General features: G+C 45.8%; 1 protein-coding gene across 6 annotated transcripts in view; it reads left to right on the top strand.

Moving 5' to 3' along the window:
• Nucleotides 1–23,182, top strand: part of mtus1b (microtubule associated tumor suppressor 1b) — a 255,322-nt gene that overhangs the window by 50,689 nt on the left and 181,451 nt on the right. For all 6 annotated transcript variants that reach the window (XM_072496874.1, XM_072496872.1, XM_072496873.1 and 3 more), the window contains 2 exons: nt 4,039–6,431; nt 11,850–12,057. In XM_072496874.1, the coding sequence (XP_072352975.1) occupies nt 4,230–6,431; nt 11,850–12,057 (2,410 nt within the window). In that variant the 5' untranslated portion in view covers nt 4,039–4,229. The remainder of the gene's footprint in view (nt 1–4,038; nt 6,432–11,849; nt 12,058–23,182) is intronic.

Below are 23,182 nucleotides of genomic sequence, written 5' to 3'. Positions count from 1 at the left end.
ACACCTGGCCTGGTTCATTACCCAAAACCAAATCCAATATGGCCTCGCCTCTTGTTGGCCTGTCAACAAACTGTGTCAGGAAACCCTCCTGCACACACTGTACAAAAAACGACCCATCTAATGTACTCTTAACTATATCTTTTCCAGTCAATATTTGGAAAGTTAAAGTCTCCCATAATAACTACCCTGTTACTTTCGCTCTTATCCAGGATCATCCTCGCCATCCTTTCCTCTACATCCCTAGAACTATTTGGAGGCCTATAGAAGACTCCCAACAGTGTGACCTCTCCTTTCATGTTTCTAACCTCAGCCCATACTACCTCGGAAGATGAGTCCCCATCTAGCATCCTCTCCGCCACCGTAATACTGCTCTTGACTAGCAGCGCCACACCTCCCCCTCTTTTGCCTCCTTCTCTGAGCTTACTAAAACACCTAAACCCCGGAACCTGCAACATCCATTCCTGTCCCTGCTCTATCCATGTCTCCGAAATGGCCACAACATCGAAGTCCCAGGTACCAACCCATGCTGCCAGCTCCCCTACCTTATTTCGTATACTCCTGGCATTGAAGTAGACACACTTCAAACCACCTACCTGAACACTGGCCCCCTCCTGCGACGTCAAATCTGAGCTCCTGACCTCTATACTCTCATTCTCCCTTACCCTAAAACTACAATCCAGGTTCCCATGCCCCTGCTGCATTAGATTAAACCCCCACAAAGAGCACTAACAAATCTCCCCCCCCCCCCCCCCCCCCCCCCCCCCCCCCCCCCCAGGATATTTGTGCCCCGCAGGTTCAGATGTAGACCATCCTGTCTGTAGAGGTCCCACCTTCCCCAGAAAGAGCCCCAGTTATCCAGAAATCTGAATCCCTCCCGCCTGCACCATCCCTGTAGCCACGTGTTTAATTGCTCTCTCTCCCTATTCCTCATCTCACTATCACGTGGCATGGGCAACAACCCAGAGATAACAACTCTGTTTGTTCTAGTTCTGAGCTTCCATCCTAGCTCCCTGAAAGCCTGCCTGACATCCTTATCCCCTTTCCTACCTATGTCGTTAGTGCCAATGTGGACCACGACTTGGGGCTGCTCCCCCTCCCCCTTAAGGACCCGGAAAACACGATCCGAGACATCACGTACCCTTGCACCTGGGAGGCAACATACCAAACGTGAGTCTCTCACGCTCCCACAAAATCTCCTATCTGTGCCCCTGACTATCGAGTCCCCAATTACTAATGCTCTGCTCCTCTTCCCCCCTTCCCTTCTGAGCAACAGGGACAGACTCCGTGCCAGAGGCCCGTACCCCATGGCTTACCCCTGGTAAGTCGTCCCCCCCCACAAGTATCCAAAGCGGTATACTTGTTTCTCAGGGGAACGACCGCAGGGGATCCCTGCACTGACTGCTTTTTCCCAGTCCCTCTTACAGTTACCCATCTATCTCCAATCTTTGGTGTAACTAATTCCCTGAAGCTGCTATCTATGACCCCCTCTGCCTCCCGAATGATCCGAAGTTCTTCCAACTCCAGCTCCAGTTCCCTAACTCGGTCTTGGAGGAGCTGGAGATGGCAGCACTTCCTGCAGGTAAAATCAGCAGGGACACTAACGGCATCCCTCATCTCAAACATCCTGCAGGAGGAACATTGCACTCCCTTCCCTGCCATTCCTCTAACTTTCTACCAAGATCTGGCTAACAACTAAATTAAATTTTTTTATATAAAAAAAAAATTAATAACAGTAATAAAATATGGTACTTACCTCACACCAATGGGTTTTATTATTAGGTTAGAGGAGGAGGGCGGGTGGGAGACACTACACGTGTAGTGTCTCGGGTTTCCTCTCCACCAGAATTTATTGGTGAGGGTCTTCCCAGAAGTCCGCGGGTTGACTTCCTGTTCCCACCTTAAACACTAGAATTAAAAAAAAAATTTAAAGGAGAAACTTACCTCCCAGAAATCACTTCCGCACTGCCCCCGCTGGAATGGACTAGCCTGCTCCGCTCCTGCTGAAATCGACTTGGCCTGCAAAGTAAGTAAGTAAGTTGTTAATCAGTCAACATTCTTCACACTATTTCAGCTGGTTTAAAATGCTGTGCTCAGCACAGGGCGGTTGTTTGCAGCCACTGAAATGGAGATTCGGAAAATGTTGTTCAGTTACTTGAATGTTTTAATTTCATGATTTGGTGCGCTGGACCTGAATTAAGTGCAGATGCAAAGTCTGGCTCCATCAGTCAGCAGTTGCTATTTAAAAAAAAATTTTTGCACGCGAGCTTTTCCAAGGAAAAGACTGTTTTATAAATCAAGGATTTAAACAATCTTGTTAGACTGCTCATGGGGATGCCAGGACTGATGAAGTCATGAGTTATGTACAGTAAATGTATGTTTACTTAACAATAAACCACTACCCTGTAACCAAGAAAAGTATAAATTTGTTCAAAACAATCATGCACTGTGAATTTGTGGTAAAATGGCAAGTCTGATGAGTAAGATCAGTATTTAATTTCCCATTACTCCATTTTTTATTTACGAATGTAATTAGCCACTTTTCTAAATTATCCAACACTGACTGAAAGAACTATGCAGAGGTCCTGTAGGATATGGGAAGAATGGGGAGTGAGGTTTATGGTAATGGGAAGTGTAGGCTTCAATAGATCAAAGCCATGTGAGCAATTGTGGTTTGTTTATGGATGTTGTCATGTGAGGGTCCCTTTAAGAAAAGTGTGTTTTATCAAATGGCTGCAATGATATTACTGTGGGTGGAGCTGGACTGTGATTTTGTCTTTTACTTTCATTTTGAGCTGGAAGCTGCTTTGTGGCTCTGAGTTTTTTTTGTTTAGTGTTCAGTTGGGAGCTGCATTCAAACAAAGGTGTATTTTTGGTCTCTCTCTCATCTGCATGCTAAAGCATGTCTCCAGACCACTTGATAACTTCAAAGTAATACCTCTTTTCTGTCAGGAATTCAAACCTACTGTTTTGCAGGAAAAGGGTAGGCTTATGGATGTTAGGAAAGTTATTAAGGGTTGCCTATAGAGTACTGTTTCTTTTGGGGGCGGAGGGGGTATTTGTGTTGGTAGTTGATGAGATGTTTACGATGTGTTTATAAAATGTTAACTGAATTCATAGAATAAACATTGTTTTGTTTAAAAATACTTAAGGTCTCTGTTGCATAACACCTGGAAAGTGGGCCCTTTTGCTCCTCATAACCAAAATCTATTAAAAGTTGTAGGTCTGGTAAACTCCCATGATATGGAGTTTTCTAAACCCTGACCCATAATAATGTGGAGGAAAAATGCATCAATTCTTAAACTGGTAAATTTTTTACTCGCTCTACCATTTCAAGCTTGATAGCTGAATTGCTGTTTTGTTTCAATAATTTTGCTTTCATCACTCCTCATTCACTTTTTTGGGAAACTCTAGGAAGAATTTGTAAGGTATAGAATTTATAGTACAGAAGGAGGACATTCAGCCCACCGGGTCGGCACCCTACCCCTACACTCCGTAAGCCAGGAGCACCACCTAAACTTCGGACATTAAGGGGCAGTTTAGCATGGCCAATCCACCAAACCTGCACATCTTTGGGACTGTGGGAGGAAACTTTAGCACCCGGAGAAATCCCACCCAGACATGTGGCGATATTGCAAACTCCACACACAGTCACCCGAGGCCGGAATTGAACCCGGGTCCCTGGAGCTGTGAGGCAGCAGTGCTAGCCACCATGCCGCCCATATAATAATTCAACTTCCATACAACAGGTCCATAGAAGAACTCTGGCTTGAAACATTCTCCCAAAGAGGAGATGATAACTCCTGCTTTGTTCTGGCAGTGATTTAATCAGGCTATCAAGCTTTGGTTATGGTGTGTTTCTTTCTGTGGCAAACCCCAACATTTGGCTAAATCTGCAAGAGATTTCTACACCTTGGTCCTGTTCCAGCCTTGGATGTTTTAGTGGCTTTGCCTTTTTAATGGGGAACCTCCACAATTATTCAATTAGTAAAAGAATTGGAGATGCAGCAAACCTAACATGTTTACTCCCTTTTTTTCCAGCTTCAATGCAAAAATGATGACTAATTCAAATTCTGATTCTTCAAGTCAAGAGTAGACCAAGCCTTGCTACGTGGGGGGAAAAATCCATACATTTATGAGACTGGCTTGAAACTGAAATTCAGTTTTCTGTTCTGTGAATGTGGTGTTTACTGCTTCTGATTGCAAACCTGTTCTCATAAGGCTTCATTCAAATGAAATCATCATTATTCAAAATGAGCTATCAAGCCAACAACTCCTGTAGGATGGGGGAGTCTTCAGGCAATGAGATAGAAAGCAACTTCCGTTTGCCTCTTCTGATCAATGACCCAAATGGCAATAGAGTTCCCGGCAGTCCAGGCATACCTCCAGAAACGATCCATGTTACAACCCCATTGACTAATGGAAACTGTGAGTGTCCAGATACGCAGATATTTTCTTTTAATATAGGTGTTGATGTTAAGAAAGCAGTTTCTGACCAAGTAGCTTGTCGGCTCCATGGAATATATAGACCTGAATTGGAAATGACTCCAGACTATTTCTGTGATCGTGAAACATCTGTTGTCATGGATTCACAAAGCAGCTCTTCAGATTATCAGCACAAGACAGCAAATTTAAGTTGGAGCTCAAAGTGTTCTGCTGTGTCAATAGTTCCAGGGCAGCGTATGTTGGACCACAAACAAAATTACCTTGTCAAAAGCCAATTTCCTTGCAGAAAAGCATCGCGTGACTACCTTGCAACAGATATTGAAGGAACATTGAACACTTGTGTTAAAAATGAAGCACATCTTCAGAAGTCATTGGGCCATCATGTTCGAGGTGACGGAGTGAAGTTGAGTATAATTGATAGTCCTAATGACACAGTGATGAGAATTACAATGAATATGGAAAGAAATTTGGGATACTCAATGCTGCCATCTGAATCCAAATTGGAAATTAAGCACGGTAATGTCGACAGCAAACAACATGAATCTAATGTGTCTATTCTTGAATCATCTGTATTCTACAATGAATCTGATTCGTCTTTTGAATCCCAAGGTGAGAATGAGGTTCTGAATGCTACCCAAATTGTCTATCAACTGCCATTGGAAACCAACTTAAATTCTAAAGAGTGTACTGTCAGGGTATCACATCAGCAGTATGCTCGAGATGAAGCTGAAAAAATACTTTCTCAAATGCATTCCCATGACCAAAGTACAGGACCAATACAGTACCCCACCACCTTCAATCCAGATAAGAACTTCAGAGAGGAAGCAGGTCACAATATAACTGATAATGCTGATTTTTACCCATGTGTGAAATACCAACCAAAAGAAACAGATGGACAGATACCAGTTATAAATGAACAGTTTGAAGAAATCCGAAATAAAATGGCTCTAACAGAAATGAATCAAACTGAAGCTTATGAAACGCCAACAAATTCAGTAATGAATACCACATTTATAGTGTTAAAGGAAGTAAATAACGATACAAAATCTGAAATGAACAGTTGCAGGTCTGAGGCACAGAAACTTGAAGCAGAAATATCTATTCAAGGGACTGTCAATGATGAAACCTTTTCAGTCTCCAGCCCTCCAACGGTTCATGAACATGAAAATTCTTATCAAACGTCAACTCCTTCTGCAGGGTCCCAAAAAATGTTTTTTGCCAGTTCACCATTACACAATCTAACCGATTTATCTGAAGCTGAATGTGACAGTTCGGCAGAAGAGTCCCCAACCATCATGGTGCTGCAGTCGGAGGACAGGGATTCTGTACAGAAACCAGGATTCAAAATAAAATTCAATGCAAACATGAAACCCAAAGTGGAGATCAAATCTTATCCCAAACCTAATTTTAACAACGTCAAACCCAAAGTTGTATCTAGAACTCAGCAGACGTCTTCAGTGTCAAAAGGCAGTGTGTGCCGACCAACAGAAGCTTCGAGTAAATATTCTCCAAGGTCTACCAATTTCATCTCCTCTCTTGATTCCCCATGTTCTCGATCTCTTGTACCAACTCATAGAAAGGAACCACTTTCCAAGTCGACATTGAAAACTAAATCCAACATCGTGAAAATCCAGAAGATAGCGTTTAGGAAAAGACTCTCTGCAAATGAGCCGCAGACCCTTGGTATGACAGAAAACAGAACCTCAAAATCCAGTTGCGGGAGCAAGCCTCGTACCAGAGCATCTTCGGTTTCAGCCTTTGCAGATGGAGCTCAAAGTTCACTGCACTTCACCAAGCCATTACCACCTTCTTTGGGAACTGGTACATGTGAACATAAAATGTTTCAATCTGATGGAATAGATGATGTCAATCCATCAAGGAAGACTTTTTCTGCTATTGAAAAACCAAAGGCACGATGTAGCAGCTTGGCAGATGCAGTAGATGTCCACCCGGTTTCTGTTGCTTTGGAAAATCCTCATGCCACACAAGTGAGTGACCACCAGTATTTTTCATTTGCAGCACTCCTTAAGTTGGGTAAAACTATCTTGCGGAAACCTGTTTGATCGTAGCAGAACCAAAAGTTAAGCTTATATTGTTAAGAAGAAGTGCATTCATTTTTAATTTAATTAGAAAATGCAAGTGTGCAATTTTAGGAATGGATCATACTAACTATTTCATTCCAGTTTAAATGGGGACGTGTTTTATAAAGTATCCTGGACTGTTTCCTAGATCAGCGTTTCTCATCGAACCATGGAAAAGCATTCCTTGCTTTGAGTTTTGGGGAATAACTTGGGAGACAGAATGGCAGAGCAATTGGGAAACAATGGTAGAATTTTGGTTCTGATGTAAGTATAAGCAGGGATGATTTTGGAGTGGGATGAGGTGAAAGGAAGAGAACGACAGAAAATTAGGGCTAAAATCTTATTGAAACATTTTGAGGGTCAGCAGCCGCATGTGAACCAATTGGCTTAACTTTAGAAAAGCAATTTTGAAAAGAGGTGGAAACTTGATGAATATGGCACTGAACTGTGATGGCATGCACACTGTTCCTTAGAAAGAAGTTGTAATTCTGCCCAGAGCACTAAGCATTGTGCCTTTTGGTCTGCACAAATGAGAGATCAATTTGTGATGCAGGATTAAGCCACTTGGCTCATCAAGCCTGTTCAGCCATGGTCCATGGTATATCTTTTAAAAAAAAATATTTTTATTCTTTTTCACCTTTTCTCCCAAATTTACACCAAAAAATGAACAATAATCAGTAATGAATGTAATATCAATCCCCAAATCAATAACAACAATCCCACCCTCCCACCAAACCCCAGACATTGGCCCGCATGTTAACATAAACAAATGACAAAAAGGGATCTGGAATCCCCCATTGACACCATTAACACATACAGTCTCTCTTTCTCCCCCCCCCCCCCCCCCCTTCCCCCTCATAACGCCCATGAATTGCAGAACAACTCCATCATCCTTCCCCTCAGTTCAAATTTGACCTTTTCAAGCGTCAAGAATTCCAGCAGGTCCCCCATGCCACTCCAGGGCACAGGGTGGAGAGGTTGATCTCCAGCCGAACAGGATCCACCTATGGGCGATCAACGAGGCGAAGTCTACAACATATGTCTCCGTGCCCATTTCCAACACCGGCTGGTCCGACACTCTGGATATGGCCTCTCAAGGGGCCGAGTCCAGTTTCACATGCACGACTTTAAAGATTACCCTAAAAACCTCCTTCCAGTAATCCTTCAGCTTTGGATAGGACCAAAACATATGAACGTGATTTGTGGGGGCCCCCGGCAACGTTCACACATCTACCCCCTCAAAGAGCAGGCTCATCCTCGCCCTTGAGGTGTGCTCTGTATACCACCTTCAGCTGTATCAGCCCCAACCTCGCGCACGAGGTGGAGGCATTCACTCTCCGGAGCACCTCACACCAGAACCCCTCCTCCATACCCTCTCCCAACCCTTCCCACTTTGCCTTGATCCCTTTCAGGGGCACCGTCGTCTCCTCCAAACCGCAGATACTATCCCCTTCTCCAGTCCCCCTGTCGTCAGCACCACCTCCTGAAATGTGGAAGCTGGCTTGACTGGAAAGCTCATCTTCTTTTGGAAAAGTCTCGAGCCTGCATGTATCTAAATATTTCCCCTTGCTCCAGCCCATACTTCGCTCCCAGCTCCTTCAATCCCACAAACCGATCCCCAAGAAACAAATCTTTTTGTGTCCTAATTCCTTTCTCCTCCCGTCTCTGAAAATTTCCTTCCCTGGCTCAAATCTTTGGTTTCCCCCAAATTGGCATTTCCCTTTACCCTGCCCCCAACCCGAAGTGCTGTTGAAACTGCCTCCAAATTCTCAACAAAGCTATTTCTACCGGACTCCGAATATCACCCCTGGGCTATCAGGAGCGGTGCTGTTGGTAGCGCCTTCAGTCCCGAATCCCTACTCTCCTCCATTCTGACCCATTGGGAGTCGACCCCTCTGACCCAGCTCCGTACCTTCTCCACATTCACAGCCCAGTAATAATACATCCGGTTTGGAAGACGAAAACCCCCTGCCTGCCTTCCTCTCTTTAGGAGCACCTTTCTTATTCTGGCCACCTTCCCTCCCCATATAAATGAGGTAATCATTCCTTCAATCTCTCTTTTAGTTTTAAAAAAATCGGCAGGCATTGAAAACCGGAATCGCGGCAGCACATTCATTGTAACCGCTTGGACCTGACCTGCCAGTGACTGAGGGAGATCATCCTGCCTTGTCAGATCAGCTTTCACCCTCCCCACCAAACTATAAATGTTGTACCTATGGAGCCCCCCCCCCTGCCCAATCTCAAGCAACCTGCACCCCCAGGTATCTAAACTGCCCTACGGAATGGCAGCCTCCCCACCCCACAAAAATATTCACTCTTGTCTAAATTTAATTTGTATCCCGGGAAAGACCCAAACACCCAAAGCAGCATTCCCCCTATTGACACACTCGGTTCCGACACGTTTAATAACAAGTCATCGGCAGAAGTCAGAGTAGCACAAGTGGCTAGCGATGTGGCTTTGCAGCACCAGGGTCCCAGGTTCCATTCCCCACTGGGTCACTGTGCGGAGTCTGCACATCCTCCCCGTGTCTGCTTGGGTTTCCTCCGGGTGCTCCGGTTTCTGCCCACAGTCCAAAGACGTGCAGATTAGGTGGATTGACCATGCTAAAATTGCCCTTGGTGTACAAAAAGGTTAGGAGGGGTTATTGGGTTATGGAGATACGGTGGAAGTAAGGGCTTAAGTGGGTTGGTGCAGACTCGATGGGCCGAATGGCCTCCTTCAGCACTATGTTCTAATATAAGGACACCCTATGCCCCAGTTCTCTCTCCCCGCCCCCCCCCCCCCACTATCCTTTTCCATATCCCCAAACTTCTTCACGCGATGGCCAATGGCTCAATCGCGAGTGCAAACAGCAGGGGGGACATAGGACATCCCTGCTTAGTCCCACGGTGGAGAGGAAAGTATTCTGAACTGATGTTATTTGTGCAGACACTGGCCCTCGGCGCCTTATATAATAGCTTTACCAAGTCCACAAATCTGGGTCCAATTCCAAACCGTTCTAGAACTGCCATCAAGTACCCCAATTCTACCCGGTCAAACCCTTTCTCAACGTCCAATGCCACAACCACTTCTGTTTCCTTCCCCTCCGCCGTTACCATAACCACGTTCAATACCTCCTAATATTTGAAAAGAGCTGCCTCCCTCTCTCAATCTGATCTTCACCTATCAGCTTCAGGAGGCACTCCTCTGGCCTACCTGGCTGTACCTTCGCCAATATCTTTGCGTCCACGTTTAAAAGTGATATGGGCCTATGCGACCCACACTCTGTCAGATCCTTATCTTTCTTAAGTAACAGGGAAATCGATGCCTGCCCCAAAGTTTGTGGTAACACCCCCTTCCCTATCGCCTCCCCAAACATCCCCTGTAGCATCAGCGGTACCAGCTTATTTTTGAATTTTTAATATTCCACCAGAAACCCATCCGGCCCTGCCAGCTTCCCCGACTGCATCCTCCAAATCGCATCTTTTATCTCGTGCTCCACTATCGCCCCCTCTAATGTCGCCCTGTCCCCCTCCCCGAACCTCGGGTACTCCAGCCCATCTAGAAATTCCTGCATTTCCTGGCCTCCCCAGGTGGCACTGACCTGCACAACCTCTCATAGAATTTCTTAAAGACCTTGTTAATCTGATCTGGAGCTACCACCAACTTCCCTGCCCTGTCCCACACCTGGACAATTGCCCTTGCTGCAGCCTCCCTATGGAGCTGACCTGCCTTCTCTCCATGCTTGTAAACTGCCCCCCTTGCTCGCCTCAATTAGAGTACCTCCTTCCTGGTAGATGATCGGTCAAAGCTCGCCTGGATTTCCTTCCTCTTTTCCAACTGTGCTGGGTCCCTATCTTCTGTATACCTCCTGTCTACCCCCAGCATCTCATCTATTATCCTCTGACGTTCCAACCTCTCCTCTTTGTCCAGCCTAGCCTTAACGAGATCACCTCATCCCTCACCACCTTTTTTAAAGCCTCCCAGACAACCGCCTTCGACACTTCACCTGTGCAGTTAAAACCTACATATCCCATCAAAACCTGCTAACCAGGCGGACTATGGCTGATCTGATTGTGGTCTTAATTCCTAGTTCCTTTTTATAGATCAAAAATCTGGCTAATTCACCTTTGAATATAATCAATGACTCCACTTCCGGGGTCAGAGGTAGACGATTCCAGAGACTAATGACTATCCAATTTTTAATTTCCTCTCTCCAATCCTGACAAGTCATTCTGGAGCGTCAGTTCATGATGAACACAAAAGCAAAAAATAGATTCTCCTTTACTCTCTCCACCCCTGCAACACCTTGCCCAACATCTGCCATGGTTCTCTGGCCTGTTGAATGCTGAAGTCAGCTGTCGCATTTTTTCCCGTTTTTTGTGGTAATCAGCCAATTTCGTGCAAATCTACGATTTACTTGATATGCTGCTTTGTTTTGATGAATAATTTTCAGCATCCCATAATTGAATGTATTTTTAACAATATTTTAATTGAAATTTTAACAATTTGTATACTAAGTTTACAAAAACTAAACAATATAGCACGTAACCCCCCCCCCCCATAGCAATATAAACTAATCCCCGACCCCCACCCCCACCAACAACAGCGACCAACTCTTAAAAGTAGATTGTAAACAACCAGCATCCAGTGGTAAAACCCATCCGCCGACCCTCACGGGATGAACTTGCCCATCCTGAGGTGCAACCTCCATCAGGTCACCCAGCCACTCCGAGGCACTTGGCAGTGTAGTCAGCCTCCAGCTTAAGAGGACCCGCCTCCTTGCCACAAGCAAGGCAAAGGCCAGAACGATTGCCCCCACTCCAATCCGGAGCTCCGGCACATCCCAAAACCCCAAAAATCACTATCAGTGGGCAAGGCTCCAACCCAATGTTCAAGATTGCCAACCTGCTATCAAAAAAGTCCACCAGCTTTGCATGCTAATAGAACCCGTAATTGATTGTTGACCAATACTAACAGTTATTTGATAAAACGTGGCAATTTTTATTTTCTACTCCATGTGCCATAGTTTTACATGATGCAAGTTATTGCCCTTGGGAGTGATATGCAACTTGGTGCATTGCCCTCGTCCAATATCTGCATGGTCTGGTCTACTGAGACCGCTCTACATGTTTGCATAACAGTGGAATGTTGGATGTACTTGGTTGGCTTCACAGTGCTTCAGGCAAAATAATCCTTGTTCAGGAGTGTTTACATAAGGAAAGAAAATTGGGAATATTGCCAATTTCAAAGCATAGTTTAACAACAAAATTCTATAAATGGCTAATAATAACTAGGAAACTGTATCGATTATGGCTTCTACTTCCTGAAATGTCTTTTTACAGGTCACTTTAACTAAACCATCACCCAACATTGGTGACGTTCAAGTTGAACAGAGGCCAAGGAGCAGTACTAGGAGCCAGACTGTGCCGTCTCCATCTGCAAAATTAAGAGTGTCGTCTTCTGTATCCAAATTGCGATTGGGGTCTGTGAACAATGATGACCATATTGGAAAAATGCATGGTTCAACAAATAAACAGCCATTGATCTCTGGTAAGAAATCTATCTGTGCTGATTCTTCTGTATACTAATATCAACTTTAATTCAACTTGGAATGAGTACCGCTTGTGCTAATGTAAACTTTGGCATGGAATTGCATCAAACGGTTAAATTCTGTAAATCTTTTGGATAACAGTTTTTTTTCTGGCTAAAAATGTGTTTCTGAATTGACACTTGTTGACTGGAAGTAATGAAATCAGATAGAAAATTCAGAGGAGCCTTTTATCCTGTGATGAGCATCACGTATGCTGCCATCTAAAACGTGTGCTTTGCAGAAGTCTTGAATCTTCTGCGCTGCAGTTGCATTCATACAGGAAGGGGGGGGGGGGTGTTGAACTATCATTTAAAATGTGCTTTCAGCTGCATAAAATGCTGTAATGGGTGCTGTTGAGCTTTCAAATTTGTATTACAGATGGAGCTGTGGCACAGGGAAGAAAGTGATTGCCATCTTTTAATGAATTGAACAAGTTGTACTTATTTTTTTTTTAAATTCCCAATGTGCATTTCTAGCAATTTCCGAAGCATAAAACCGCATCCAAAAAGAAGTCTATTTCCACGTCACATGAGAAACCTCCGAATGAGTTCACAATTCCTGTTTCAACTTGTGCTTATGGGTTTATGTACTGGGAAACAAGAGGCCAGCCCACATCTGAGGGGATTAGTATCCATCTTTTATAGCTACAGGATGCAATGTGAATTTGCCTGCCCTAAAATTTTATTGCAAACATTTACTAATTAAGGCATAATTCTTTAACCTCCCTCTGCCTTGGCAACCAATGATGCATTGTTGCTGGCTGCTGTTGAACAGAAAATACTGGAAACTCTTGGGTCAGGTCGAACATGTACAATGCAAACTTTGTTTTGCATGGAGATTCTGTCTGATTATTTCCAGATTAGGTTTCTGGGTTTTCCAACAAGTGTGTTTCAAGTTATGATTGCTTCATGAGCTTTTGTCCCACAAAGTTGTATAAATTCTTTTGCCTAAATTAACGTTGCGTATTAGAACACTTTAGAAATTGTCTCTCTTGGAAAAGCATCTAATTTGCTCCCAATACTTTGATTTAGGCCTAAGCTTTTCTCTAGTTACACACGAATTAGGCAGAAGTATACAAGGTACTTCAGCAATTTATCCAAATGTATTTGAAGTAAGTTTTGTTTTTTTTATCCTGGAATATTTGAACAACTGTTCTTGCCTCGTAGTTTAAAACCAAGTGAAATGCCTTTTTCTGAGGCTGCAGAATCAATTTGCAAGTACTGGCGTTGAACACCAAGCACACACACTGAAAATTGTGACTTCCTTTTGGTAAAAGCTTGTAATTTTATCCATAATGTTGTTATCGCTGCATCAACTTATTAGCTGCTGCAATCCTTGAAGGGCATGCTGCGCTGCATGGATTGGTCAGTGAAAATATGAGAAATTAGCTTAAATAGAGGTTGAAAGATCCCTCTGGTTGATACCGTGGTGTTTGAAGTATTTGCTGAAAGCTTAATTTTTTTTTAAAGCCCATTTTACATTGGTTCTTGGCTTACAAAATAAGGCTTATTCGTGGGGCCAGTCAGTTAGGCAATGATGTTTTTAAAGTTGGACCAAGCAATATTAATAATTAACCTTCCCTTTGAGCACAACACTGCAGGATACCGACTTGGTTGTCGTGACTGGAAGCCAGTTCCCCTTTGTTTTTGAACCAACTTAACTGGGAAACTAAATTTACTTTGAAAGCACAATTGTCAAGGTTTCCATTGACTAGGTATAATGTATAATCCAGTGACTACAACAGGACTGAAGCTTGTACTCTTGCTTCCTTGACCCCTCAAAACTCGATCTGGAAGACCCACATCAGTAGTGTGATGGAATACTCGCTGTGCTCGTAGCTGCAACAGCTCTCTGTGTGCTCCACCACCTAGGTCAAAAGTCTGCTTCATCCTTCATTACTGGCACAACACTGGTTGAACATGTAAGATGCATTGGAGTAATTCTAACACAAGCAAGTGTTACCTTAACACAGACAGGAATTACCATGCTCTGGATGCTTTCCATTCCAGTTTGGACTTTGTGTAATAACTTCATTTTTGGGCAGTGTTGCTGGTAAGGTTCGCTTCATTTCCAATTTAAGTTGATCAAAGTGGTGGGCTGCTCTGTAAATTTCTCAGCCATGTTGCTATGGGACAGAGTTGCAGGACTTCAGCCAAAGATATCCTTCTTTCAAGGACATCCATTAATCTGGCAGCTTCATGGTCACTGTACAGATTCCAGATTATTTCCAGATTTTAAAATTACTGAAATTCTCATGCTGTGAGTTGCAATCAATATTAATCCACATAACTTGATTAGATGAGAATCATTTTCCAGTAGTAACCACTGCACCCTATTAATGGGGGGGGGGGGGGGGGGGGGGGAGCCTTATTTCTTTGTCATTGGATTTATTACTTATTGGTAAGACGATACCAGGACTGACCTGGGCGCATCCTTAGCATAGAGATTTTAATGGTACAAGGCAAGGCCTACCGTATAAATAAATGGTTTGGGTGCCTGTTCTCCAAAAATTGAACTAGCACTGGTGTAATACACCCATCAAGCTTAATGTAGCACCAAATGGCTAGGATATATATTTCAAGGCAAGCATATTATTTGTCCAGTAGTTAATAGACTTGGATAACTAACTGTTACAAGTTACAGAGGGACATAGATAAGCTGCGGTGCTGGGCTGAGAGGTGGCAAATGGAGTTTATTGCAGAAACATGAGGTGATTCATTTTGGAAGGAATAACAGGAAGACCGAGTACTGGGCTAATGGTAAGATTTTTGGCAGTGTGGATGAGCAGAGAGATCTCGGTGTCCATGTACATAGATCCCTAAAAGTTGCCACCCAGGTTGAGAGGGTTGTTAAGGCGTACGGTGTGTTAGCTTTTATTGGTAGAGGGATTGAGATTCGGAGCCATGAGGTCATGTTGCTGCTGTACAAAACTCTGGTGCGGCCGCATTTGGAGTATTGCGTGCAATTCTGGTCGCCGCATTTTCGGAAGGATGTGGAAGCATTGGAAAGGGTGCAGAGGAGATTTACCAGAATGTTGCCTGGTATGGAGGGAAGATCTTATGAGGGAAGGCTGAGAGACTTGAGGCTGTGTTCTTTACAGAGAAGAAGGTTAAGAGGTGACTAAATTGAGGCATACAAGATGTTCAGAAGATTGGATAGGGTGGACAGTGAGAGCCTTTTTCCTCGGATGGTGATGTCTAGCACGAGGGGACATAGCTTTAAATTGAGGGGAGATAGATATAGGACAGATGTCAGAGGTAGGTTCTTTACTCAGAGTAGTAAGGGCGTGGAATGCCCTGCCTGCAACAGTAGTGGACTCGCCAACACTAAGGGCATTCAAATGGTCATTGGATAGACATATGGACGATAAGGGAGTAGTGTAGATGGGCTTTAGAGTGGTTTCACAGGTCGGCGCAACATCGAGGGCTGAAGGGCCTGTACTGCGCTGTAATGTTCTATGTTCTAACTGAAGTAAGAGTTCCAGAGTTGAAAAAGGAGCGTGGTTTTTTTGTGTAGTTTGTTAATGAGGGCAATACACGGATGGGGCAGCACTGGAGTGGGTGCTGCTGCCTTGCCCATGTCTGCCCTGATAAGTTCAGAGCTAATGGATAGCTTTCCCATCCTGCTGCTAATCGAGGAATGTCCACTTTAGGACCTCATCCTGATAACCAGCAGTGGGCAGGGCACACTTTGGGAAGCCTGGAAAATCCTAATTCCTTTGGTCTCCCAAAGTAATGGTAGTTCTTGGTGACTCAGACCTGTGTCAGGACTTCTGTGACCCATATCTTGCCCTTACTCACCTTTGGCCTTGGTTCCCTTGGTCTCCAGTGCATTGCCAGCTCCTGCTGGCACCACCACCAATGAACAGCAGCTGGCTAATCGCCTGATGGGAGTTCTGTTCCTGGAGTCCTTGGTACTGGAAGGCCTGATTGGAACATAATATGGTGGGCCTTCTAGGAAGGAGACGACAAGGGGCAGGTGAGATACCCATTGCCCAGAATATATTGCAGTATTTTATTTTATTTTATAGAAGTCCTTGCCAAGTGGGACATTGTTAGCAAGATGGACAAATATGTACTGAAACAATAACGTAAAGCTGGTAAATTACCTGGTTGAGATGGAATGCATCCTTGTTTGCTGACCAATTATGATTGGTATGAATTTGGTACCCGGAGGACTGTACAGGTGCTTAGAGCAGTGTTTTTCAAAATGTTTTTCACGCGACCCATGCATGCCTGCCGGCCAGTCTTCACGACCCACACCAGCGAAAATTAATGAGACAACGCATTCTCGGCCTTCTATCAGAAGATGTATAGATCTGGAGAGGGGGGGGGGGGAAGATAATGGAGTGCAGCACCCCAACTGAGTACATATAATGACTCGCTGGTGCAGGGGAAGTGGCGAGCCACGCTTGCGCAAGCATTGATCTCTTTGATCCCTAAGAAGGCTAAGGAGCCAACAAAGTGTGGGTCGTTCAGGCCCAACTCCCTGCTGAATTCTCGTGTGAAGCTGCTGGGCTAAGGTGTTAACGAAGCGGTTTGGGGGGGGGGGGGGGGGTTGTTGCTCTTTCTAGCTTTAGTCTATTTGCTCTGTTTAGGTCACCTTTGCTCATGAGTCGCCAGGTATCTTTATGATACCGCCACGTGGTTCAAGTTCAGGTTATGATTAATAACACAGCACACCGCTTAGTAAGGATTAAAACATCGGTCATTTATTACATACAACAAGCAATATTAATACCCTAATACTACTTTCTACATAATAAACCTATCACTACTGGCCAATACTTAACTTAGGAAGAGCCCACCAGGTCAGGGAAATGAATGGCTTATCCAATCAAATCTGGCCCGCGGTATTCAAAAGGCTGCTACAGGTCGGTGGCTAGGTGTCTCTACCGGATAGCGATCGTTGGATTCAAACTTACACTTGCTGGTGGCTGGTCTTGCGAAGGTCTCGAGCAGGCGAAGAGGCGAGAGAGAGATCTGAACTTGGACCTTCACTTTTATAGGGCCCAAGGGCTTCCCGCCTCCCGGGGCGGCCCTTGACCCTGAGTCCCAAGTGATTGGATTCTGTCCCCAATCTCTGGGGTCGATGTGTCCAATGGTGAGGTGATCCCTCGATCGGGGGGGTGGTCGCTCACCTGTCTTTGTTTCGGCCACTGCAGGCGCCGACATGTCTGGCCCGGTATTCAATTGCTAATATGTTGCAATTGTTCCCGGGGATAGCCGATTTAACTGTGGATGTCTGAGTAGATTAGGTGTAAACAGTCCTGAATGCAACTGTGGATACCTGGGTTGATGGGCTGTTGATAGCCCTGAGTATCGATCTGGGCTACGTTCCCAGAGCTGAATGTGCAAACCTGTCTGCAGCTGCCTGCTTGTGTCTTCTTGGCTGCTTTTCCCAGCAGTCTTTCGGGTTAGACGTTTTAAACTGGGTTTTGGCCAGATTAATCGGAACGCAGCCATTTTACATGGCTACAAAGCGGGGGGGGGGGGGATGCCAGAGGTGGTTTCTGAGGATCAGACAGGTTTTGTTAAGAAGCGGCAGTTGTCGACCAACATCAGGAGGCTGTTGAATGTGGTTATGACTCCATCTAGGGGTGAAGCCCCGGAAGTTAATAAGTTAACATATCAATGAACGCGGAGAAGGCTTTTGACAAGGTAGAATGGAGGAACCAGTGAGATCTAGGCGGTTTGGTGTTGCGTTCATTTCGTCGGTGAGTTTGCTGTATGTTGGCCTCCCCTCCAGCATGAGAGGGCGAACACTAACTCAAGATATTTTAGGCTGCATAGGGGCACAAGACCGGGATGCTTGCTGTTGCTTGCATGGGCTATTGAGCCTTTGGCTATTGCGCACCGGGCATCAAGAGTGGAAGGGCATTGAAAGGGGAGGTGGGGAGTAGAGGGTGTCATTGTACACTGATGATCTGCTGCTATATGTTTCAAACCCAAAACCTACTTGAGTGTATGGGGAAAATAATGAACCTACTAGGGAACTTTGGTGCCTTTTTCGGTACAAACTGAATGTGGCAAAAAGTGAGATATTCCCAGGGGCGGAGTGTGAATTTGGGTGCCTTTCCATTAAGCTGGCCAGAATTTCAGTATCTGGGTATTCAGGTGGCCCATGACTGAGCCACGATGCACAAGTGCAGTTTGGTAGGGAGGTAAACGAGGATTTAAAGAATGGGATATTTTGTCACTGATCTTGGTAGGGAGGGTCCAGATCATCAAAATAAATGTTTTGCCGAGGTTTTTTTTTTTTTTTTTTTTTTTTACTCCTTTCCAATATTCCTCCCAAAAGTGTTGTGGGTGGATAAATAAATTTTGGAATTTGAATGGGGAGGTAAGACGCCTATGATCTGGATGGACATTTTTGCAAAGAAGACCGTGATTAGGGGGATCTTACTCTCCCAAACCTGCTGTGGGAGGAGGGAAGGAGGTGGTTGGAAACGGAGAAAATGCCAGTGGAGGAAATGAGACTGAATTGGGGATTGAGCTTGGGGCAAGGCCAGGAGTGGAATTATGCACCGGGTGAATTCAACATCATCCTATGCCAGGATGTGCCTCCGACAATTCAAGGTGGTGCTCAGGGCCCATGTGGCTCGTACTCGTATAAGTGGGTTCTTCCCTGAGGTTGAGGACAAATACGAGAGTTGCACAATGGGGCCTGCGAATCAAGTTCATGTGTTTTGGTTGTGCCTGAACTTTGGGGGGGGGGGGTGGGGGGGGGAAGAGGATTATGGGTGTTTTGGAGCTGCTGGAGGGCAAGGGGGCTGATGTCATGGCATTCACCACTCTGATTGCTGGGTGGCGAACTGTGATGGAGGTCGGTCATGCTGGTGAAAGTATCAGTGTGGTGGCAGAATTTCGGCAACTGGAGAAGATTAGGTCCCGGAGAAAAAGGGGAACATTACAGACTAATTTATTTTAATTTTGTTCTTTGGGATGTGGATGTCACTGGCTGGGACAGCATTTGTTGCCCATCCCCATCCCTCATTGCCCTTGAACTGTGTGGCTTGCCTCTCTCTCTCTCTCTCTCTCTCTCTCTCTCTCTCTCTCTCTCTCTCTCTCTTCCCCCTCCACCCCACCCCCAACCAACACCTGAAAGCAATTTCTTTGCAAGCAAAATATTTCCCCATGGATGGTCAGAGCCTGAGAAAATTCCTGAGATTAGGCCATAAGACATGAGACCCTCTGCTTCTTTTGAACCAGTCAATGATGGCTGATATTTTGCGACAGTGAGTTCCGCAAATTCACCACCCTCTGCCTGAAGCGTTTAGAGTCCATTATTAATGATGAGATTGCGGAGAACTTGGAAATGCATGATAAAATAGGACTGATTGTGGTAAACACCACTGGCAACACATTGCATGTATTACGTACTGCCACTGTATTACAGGTACCACAGTAAATCCCAGCCTGCTGGCTCATCCCAGCCGGCGGCATATAAAAGTGTATGCTCCTGTGCTGCTCCCATTCTGGTTCCAGCTGCAGGAGGCACAACATTTTGTGCAACAAAGCCTCGATTGTTTCACCATTCTCATCTTGTGGTAATTGACGGTACATCAATTTATTGCACAAGATTTAAAAAGATGGACTTCCTGATCACCTGGAGCTGAGCCCTCATGCAGCCAATGCCATGTCCGCCTTCAAGCACTGGCTAGCCTGCTTTGAAGGCTACCTCAGAGCACCCACTGAAGAACTCTCGGACCCACAAAAGCTCCAAATCCTCTACTCACGGGTGAGCCATCAAATGTTTCTCATCCGTGGTGCGCCCACCTACACAAGTGATGACGCTACTAAAGGGACAGTACATTCAGTCGGTGAATCAAGTGTAAGCCAGGCACCTCCTGACCACGAGACGGCAACTCCCGGGGGAAACTTTGGACGATTTCACAAGCCACATGTGGCCCGTGGGCGCCGCCATCTTCGGCGCCATTTTGGACAGCGCCTCAGCACCCCTGCTCGTCGGGCCGTTCGCTGCCCGCTGATATCTCCTTCACCGCTGATCAGCCAGGGACCTCCCAATATCTTCCACAGCTCTCCTCCATCACCCTGGATCAGTCTCGGCCTCACGACCGCCATGACGACGGTAATGATCAACGGGCACAAGACGACCTGCTTCTTTGATTCCGGGAGCACAGAGTTTCATCCACCCTGCTACGGTAAGGCGCTGCTCCCTCCCGGTACTCCGTCATCCAGAAAATCTCCCTGGCCTGCACATCTCATTCCGTGCAAATCTGGGGGTACTGTGTCGTTGCCCTCACCATTCAGGGCGTAGAGTTCAGCAACTTCAGGCTCGATGTCCTCCTCCATTTCTGTGCTGCCCTGTTACTAGGTCTTGACTTTCAATGCCACCTCCAAAGCCTTACTTTGAAATTCAGCGGACCCCTGCCCCCCCTCACCGTCTACGGCCTCACGACCCTTAAGGTCGATCCACCTTCATTGTTTGCAAACCTGACCCCGGACTGCAAGCCTGTCGCCACGAGGAGCAGACGGTACAGTGCGCAGGACAGGGCCTTTATCAAGTCAGAGGTCCAACGGCTTGTGTGGGAGGGGTTCAGAGGCCAGCAACAGCCCCTGGAGAGCCCAAGTAGTGGTAGTTAAGACTGGGGAGACGCACAGGATGGTCATTGACGACAGTCAGACCATCAACCGGTACACGCAGCTCGACGCGTATCCCCTCCCACGCATATCTGACATGGTCAGTCAGATTGCGCAGTATCAAGTATTCTCCACAGTGGACCTGAAGTCCGTCTACCACCAGCTCCCCATCCGCCCGGAGGACAGCCAATACACTGCATTTGAAGCAGATGGCCGCCTCTATCACTTCCTCAGACTTCCCTTCGGCGTCACCAATGGGGTCTCGGTCTTCCAGCGAGAAATGGACCGAATGGTTGACCAGTACAGGCTGCGCGCCACGTTCCCGTACCTAGATAATGTCACCATCTGCGGCCACGATCAGCAGGACCATGACGCAAACCTCAAAATTCCTCCATACCGCCAAACTCAACCTCCCAAACAATAAGGAGAAATGCGTGTTCCGCGCCAACAGCTTAGCCATCCTTGGCTACGTAGTGGAAAATGGAGTCCGAGGGCCCGACCCCGACTGCATGAACCCCCTCCTGGAACTCCCTCTCCCCCACTGCCCCAAGGCCCTGAAACGATGCAGCCAGTTGTTGTGGTGCATATAGGCACCGATGATATAGGTAAAAAAGGGGATGAGGTCCTACAAGCAGAATTTAGGGAGTTAGGAGCCAAGTTTAAAAAGTCGGACCTCTGAGGTAGTAATCTCAGGATTGCTACCAGTGCCACGTGGTAATCAGAGTAGAAATGAAAGAATAGGCAGGATGAATGTGTGGCTTGAGAGATGGTGCAGGAGGGAGGGGGTTCAGATTTTTGGGACCTTGGGACCAGTTCTGCGGGAGGTGGGACTACTATAAATTGGACGGTCTACACCTGGGCCGGACTGGAACCAATGTCCTTGGGGGTGCTTTTGCTAATGCTGTTGGGGAGAGTTTAAACTAATGTGGCAGGGGGATGGGAATCAAATGAGGAGGTTAGTGGACAGTAAGGAGGTAGTAACTAAAGCCTGTAAGGAACTAGATCATGAAGTCAGCGTGACTACGGGGAAGAGTAGGCAGGGAGCAGATGATGAACGCAAAGGGACTGGTGGTCTGAGGTGCATTTGTTTTAATGCAAGTGTAGTCGGTAAGATAGATGAACTTAGGGCTTGGATTAGTACCTGGGAATATGATATTGCTGTGATAGAGACTTTGTTGAGGGAAGGGCATGATTGGCAACTAAATATCCCAGGATATCGATGCTTCAGGCGGGGTAGAGAGGGAAGTAAAAGGGATGGAGGAGTTGCATTACTGGTCAGAGAGTGTATCACAGCTATGATTAAGGAGGGCACAATGGAGGACTCGAGCAGTGAGGCGATATGGGCAGAGCTCAGAAATAGGAAGGCTGCGGTAACAATGTTGGGGCTGCACTACAGACCTCCCAACCGCAAGCGTGAGATAGAGGTACAAACATGTGAACAGATAATGGAAAGATGCAGGAGCAACAGGGTGGTGGTGATAGGAGATTTTAATTTTCCCAACATTGACTGGGATACACTTAGTGTCAGAGGTCTAGATGGAGCAGAATTTGTAAGGAGCATCCAGGAGGGTTTTCTAGAGCAGTATATAAATAGTCCAACTCTGGAAAGGACCATACAGGACCTGGTATTGGGGAATGAGCCCGGCCAGGTGGTTGAAGTTTCAGTCGGGGATTACTTTGGGAATAATGATCACAATTATGTAAGTTTTAGAATACTCGTGGACAAAGACGAGAGTGGTCCTAAAGGAAGAGTGCTAAATTGGGGAAAGGCCAAGTATAACAAAATTCGGCAGGAGCTAGGGAATGTGGATTGGGAGCAGCTCTTTAAGGGTAAATCCACATTTGAAATGTGGAAAGGTTGATTAGAGTGCAGGACAGACATGTCCCTGTGAAAATGGGGGATAGAAATGGCAAGATTAGGGAACCATGGATGACGGGTGGAATTGTGAGACTAGCTAAGAGGAAAAAGGAAGCATACATACGGTCCAGGTGACTGAAGGCAGACAAAGCTTCGGAAGAAGATCGGGAACGTAGAACCAATCTGAAATGAGGAATCAAGAGGGCGAAAAGGGGTCATGAAATATCTTCAGCAAACAGGGTTAAGGAAAATCCCAAAGCCTTTTATTCATATATAAGGAGCAAGAGGGTATCTAGAGAGAGGGTTGGCCCACACGAGGACAAAGGAGGAAAGTTCTGCGTGGAGTTGGAGAAATGGGTGAGATTCTTAACGAGTACTTTGCATCGGTATTCAGCGAGGAGAGGGTCATGACGGATGTTGAGGTTAGGGATAGATGTTTGATTACTCTAGGTCAAGTTGGCAGAAGGTGGGAGGATGTGTTGGGTATTCTAAAAGGCATTAAGGTGGGCAAGTCCCCAGGTCCGGATGGGATCTATCCCAGGTTACTGAGGGAAGTGAGAGGAAATAGCTGGGGCCTTAACAGAAATCTTTGCAGCATCCTTGAACACGGGTGAGGTACCGGAG

The sequence above is a fragment of the Scyliorhinus torazame genome, chromosome 3, assembly GCF_047496885.1.
Source record: "Scyliorhinus torazame isolate Kashiwa2021f chromosome 3, sScyTor2.1, whole genome shotgun sequence".
Lineage (NCBI taxonomy): Eukaryota > Metazoa > Chordata > Chondrichthyes > Carcharhiniformes > Scyliorhinidae > Scyliorhinus > Scyliorhinus torazame.
This window is presented reverse-complemented; position numbering and strand designations above follow the sequence as displayed.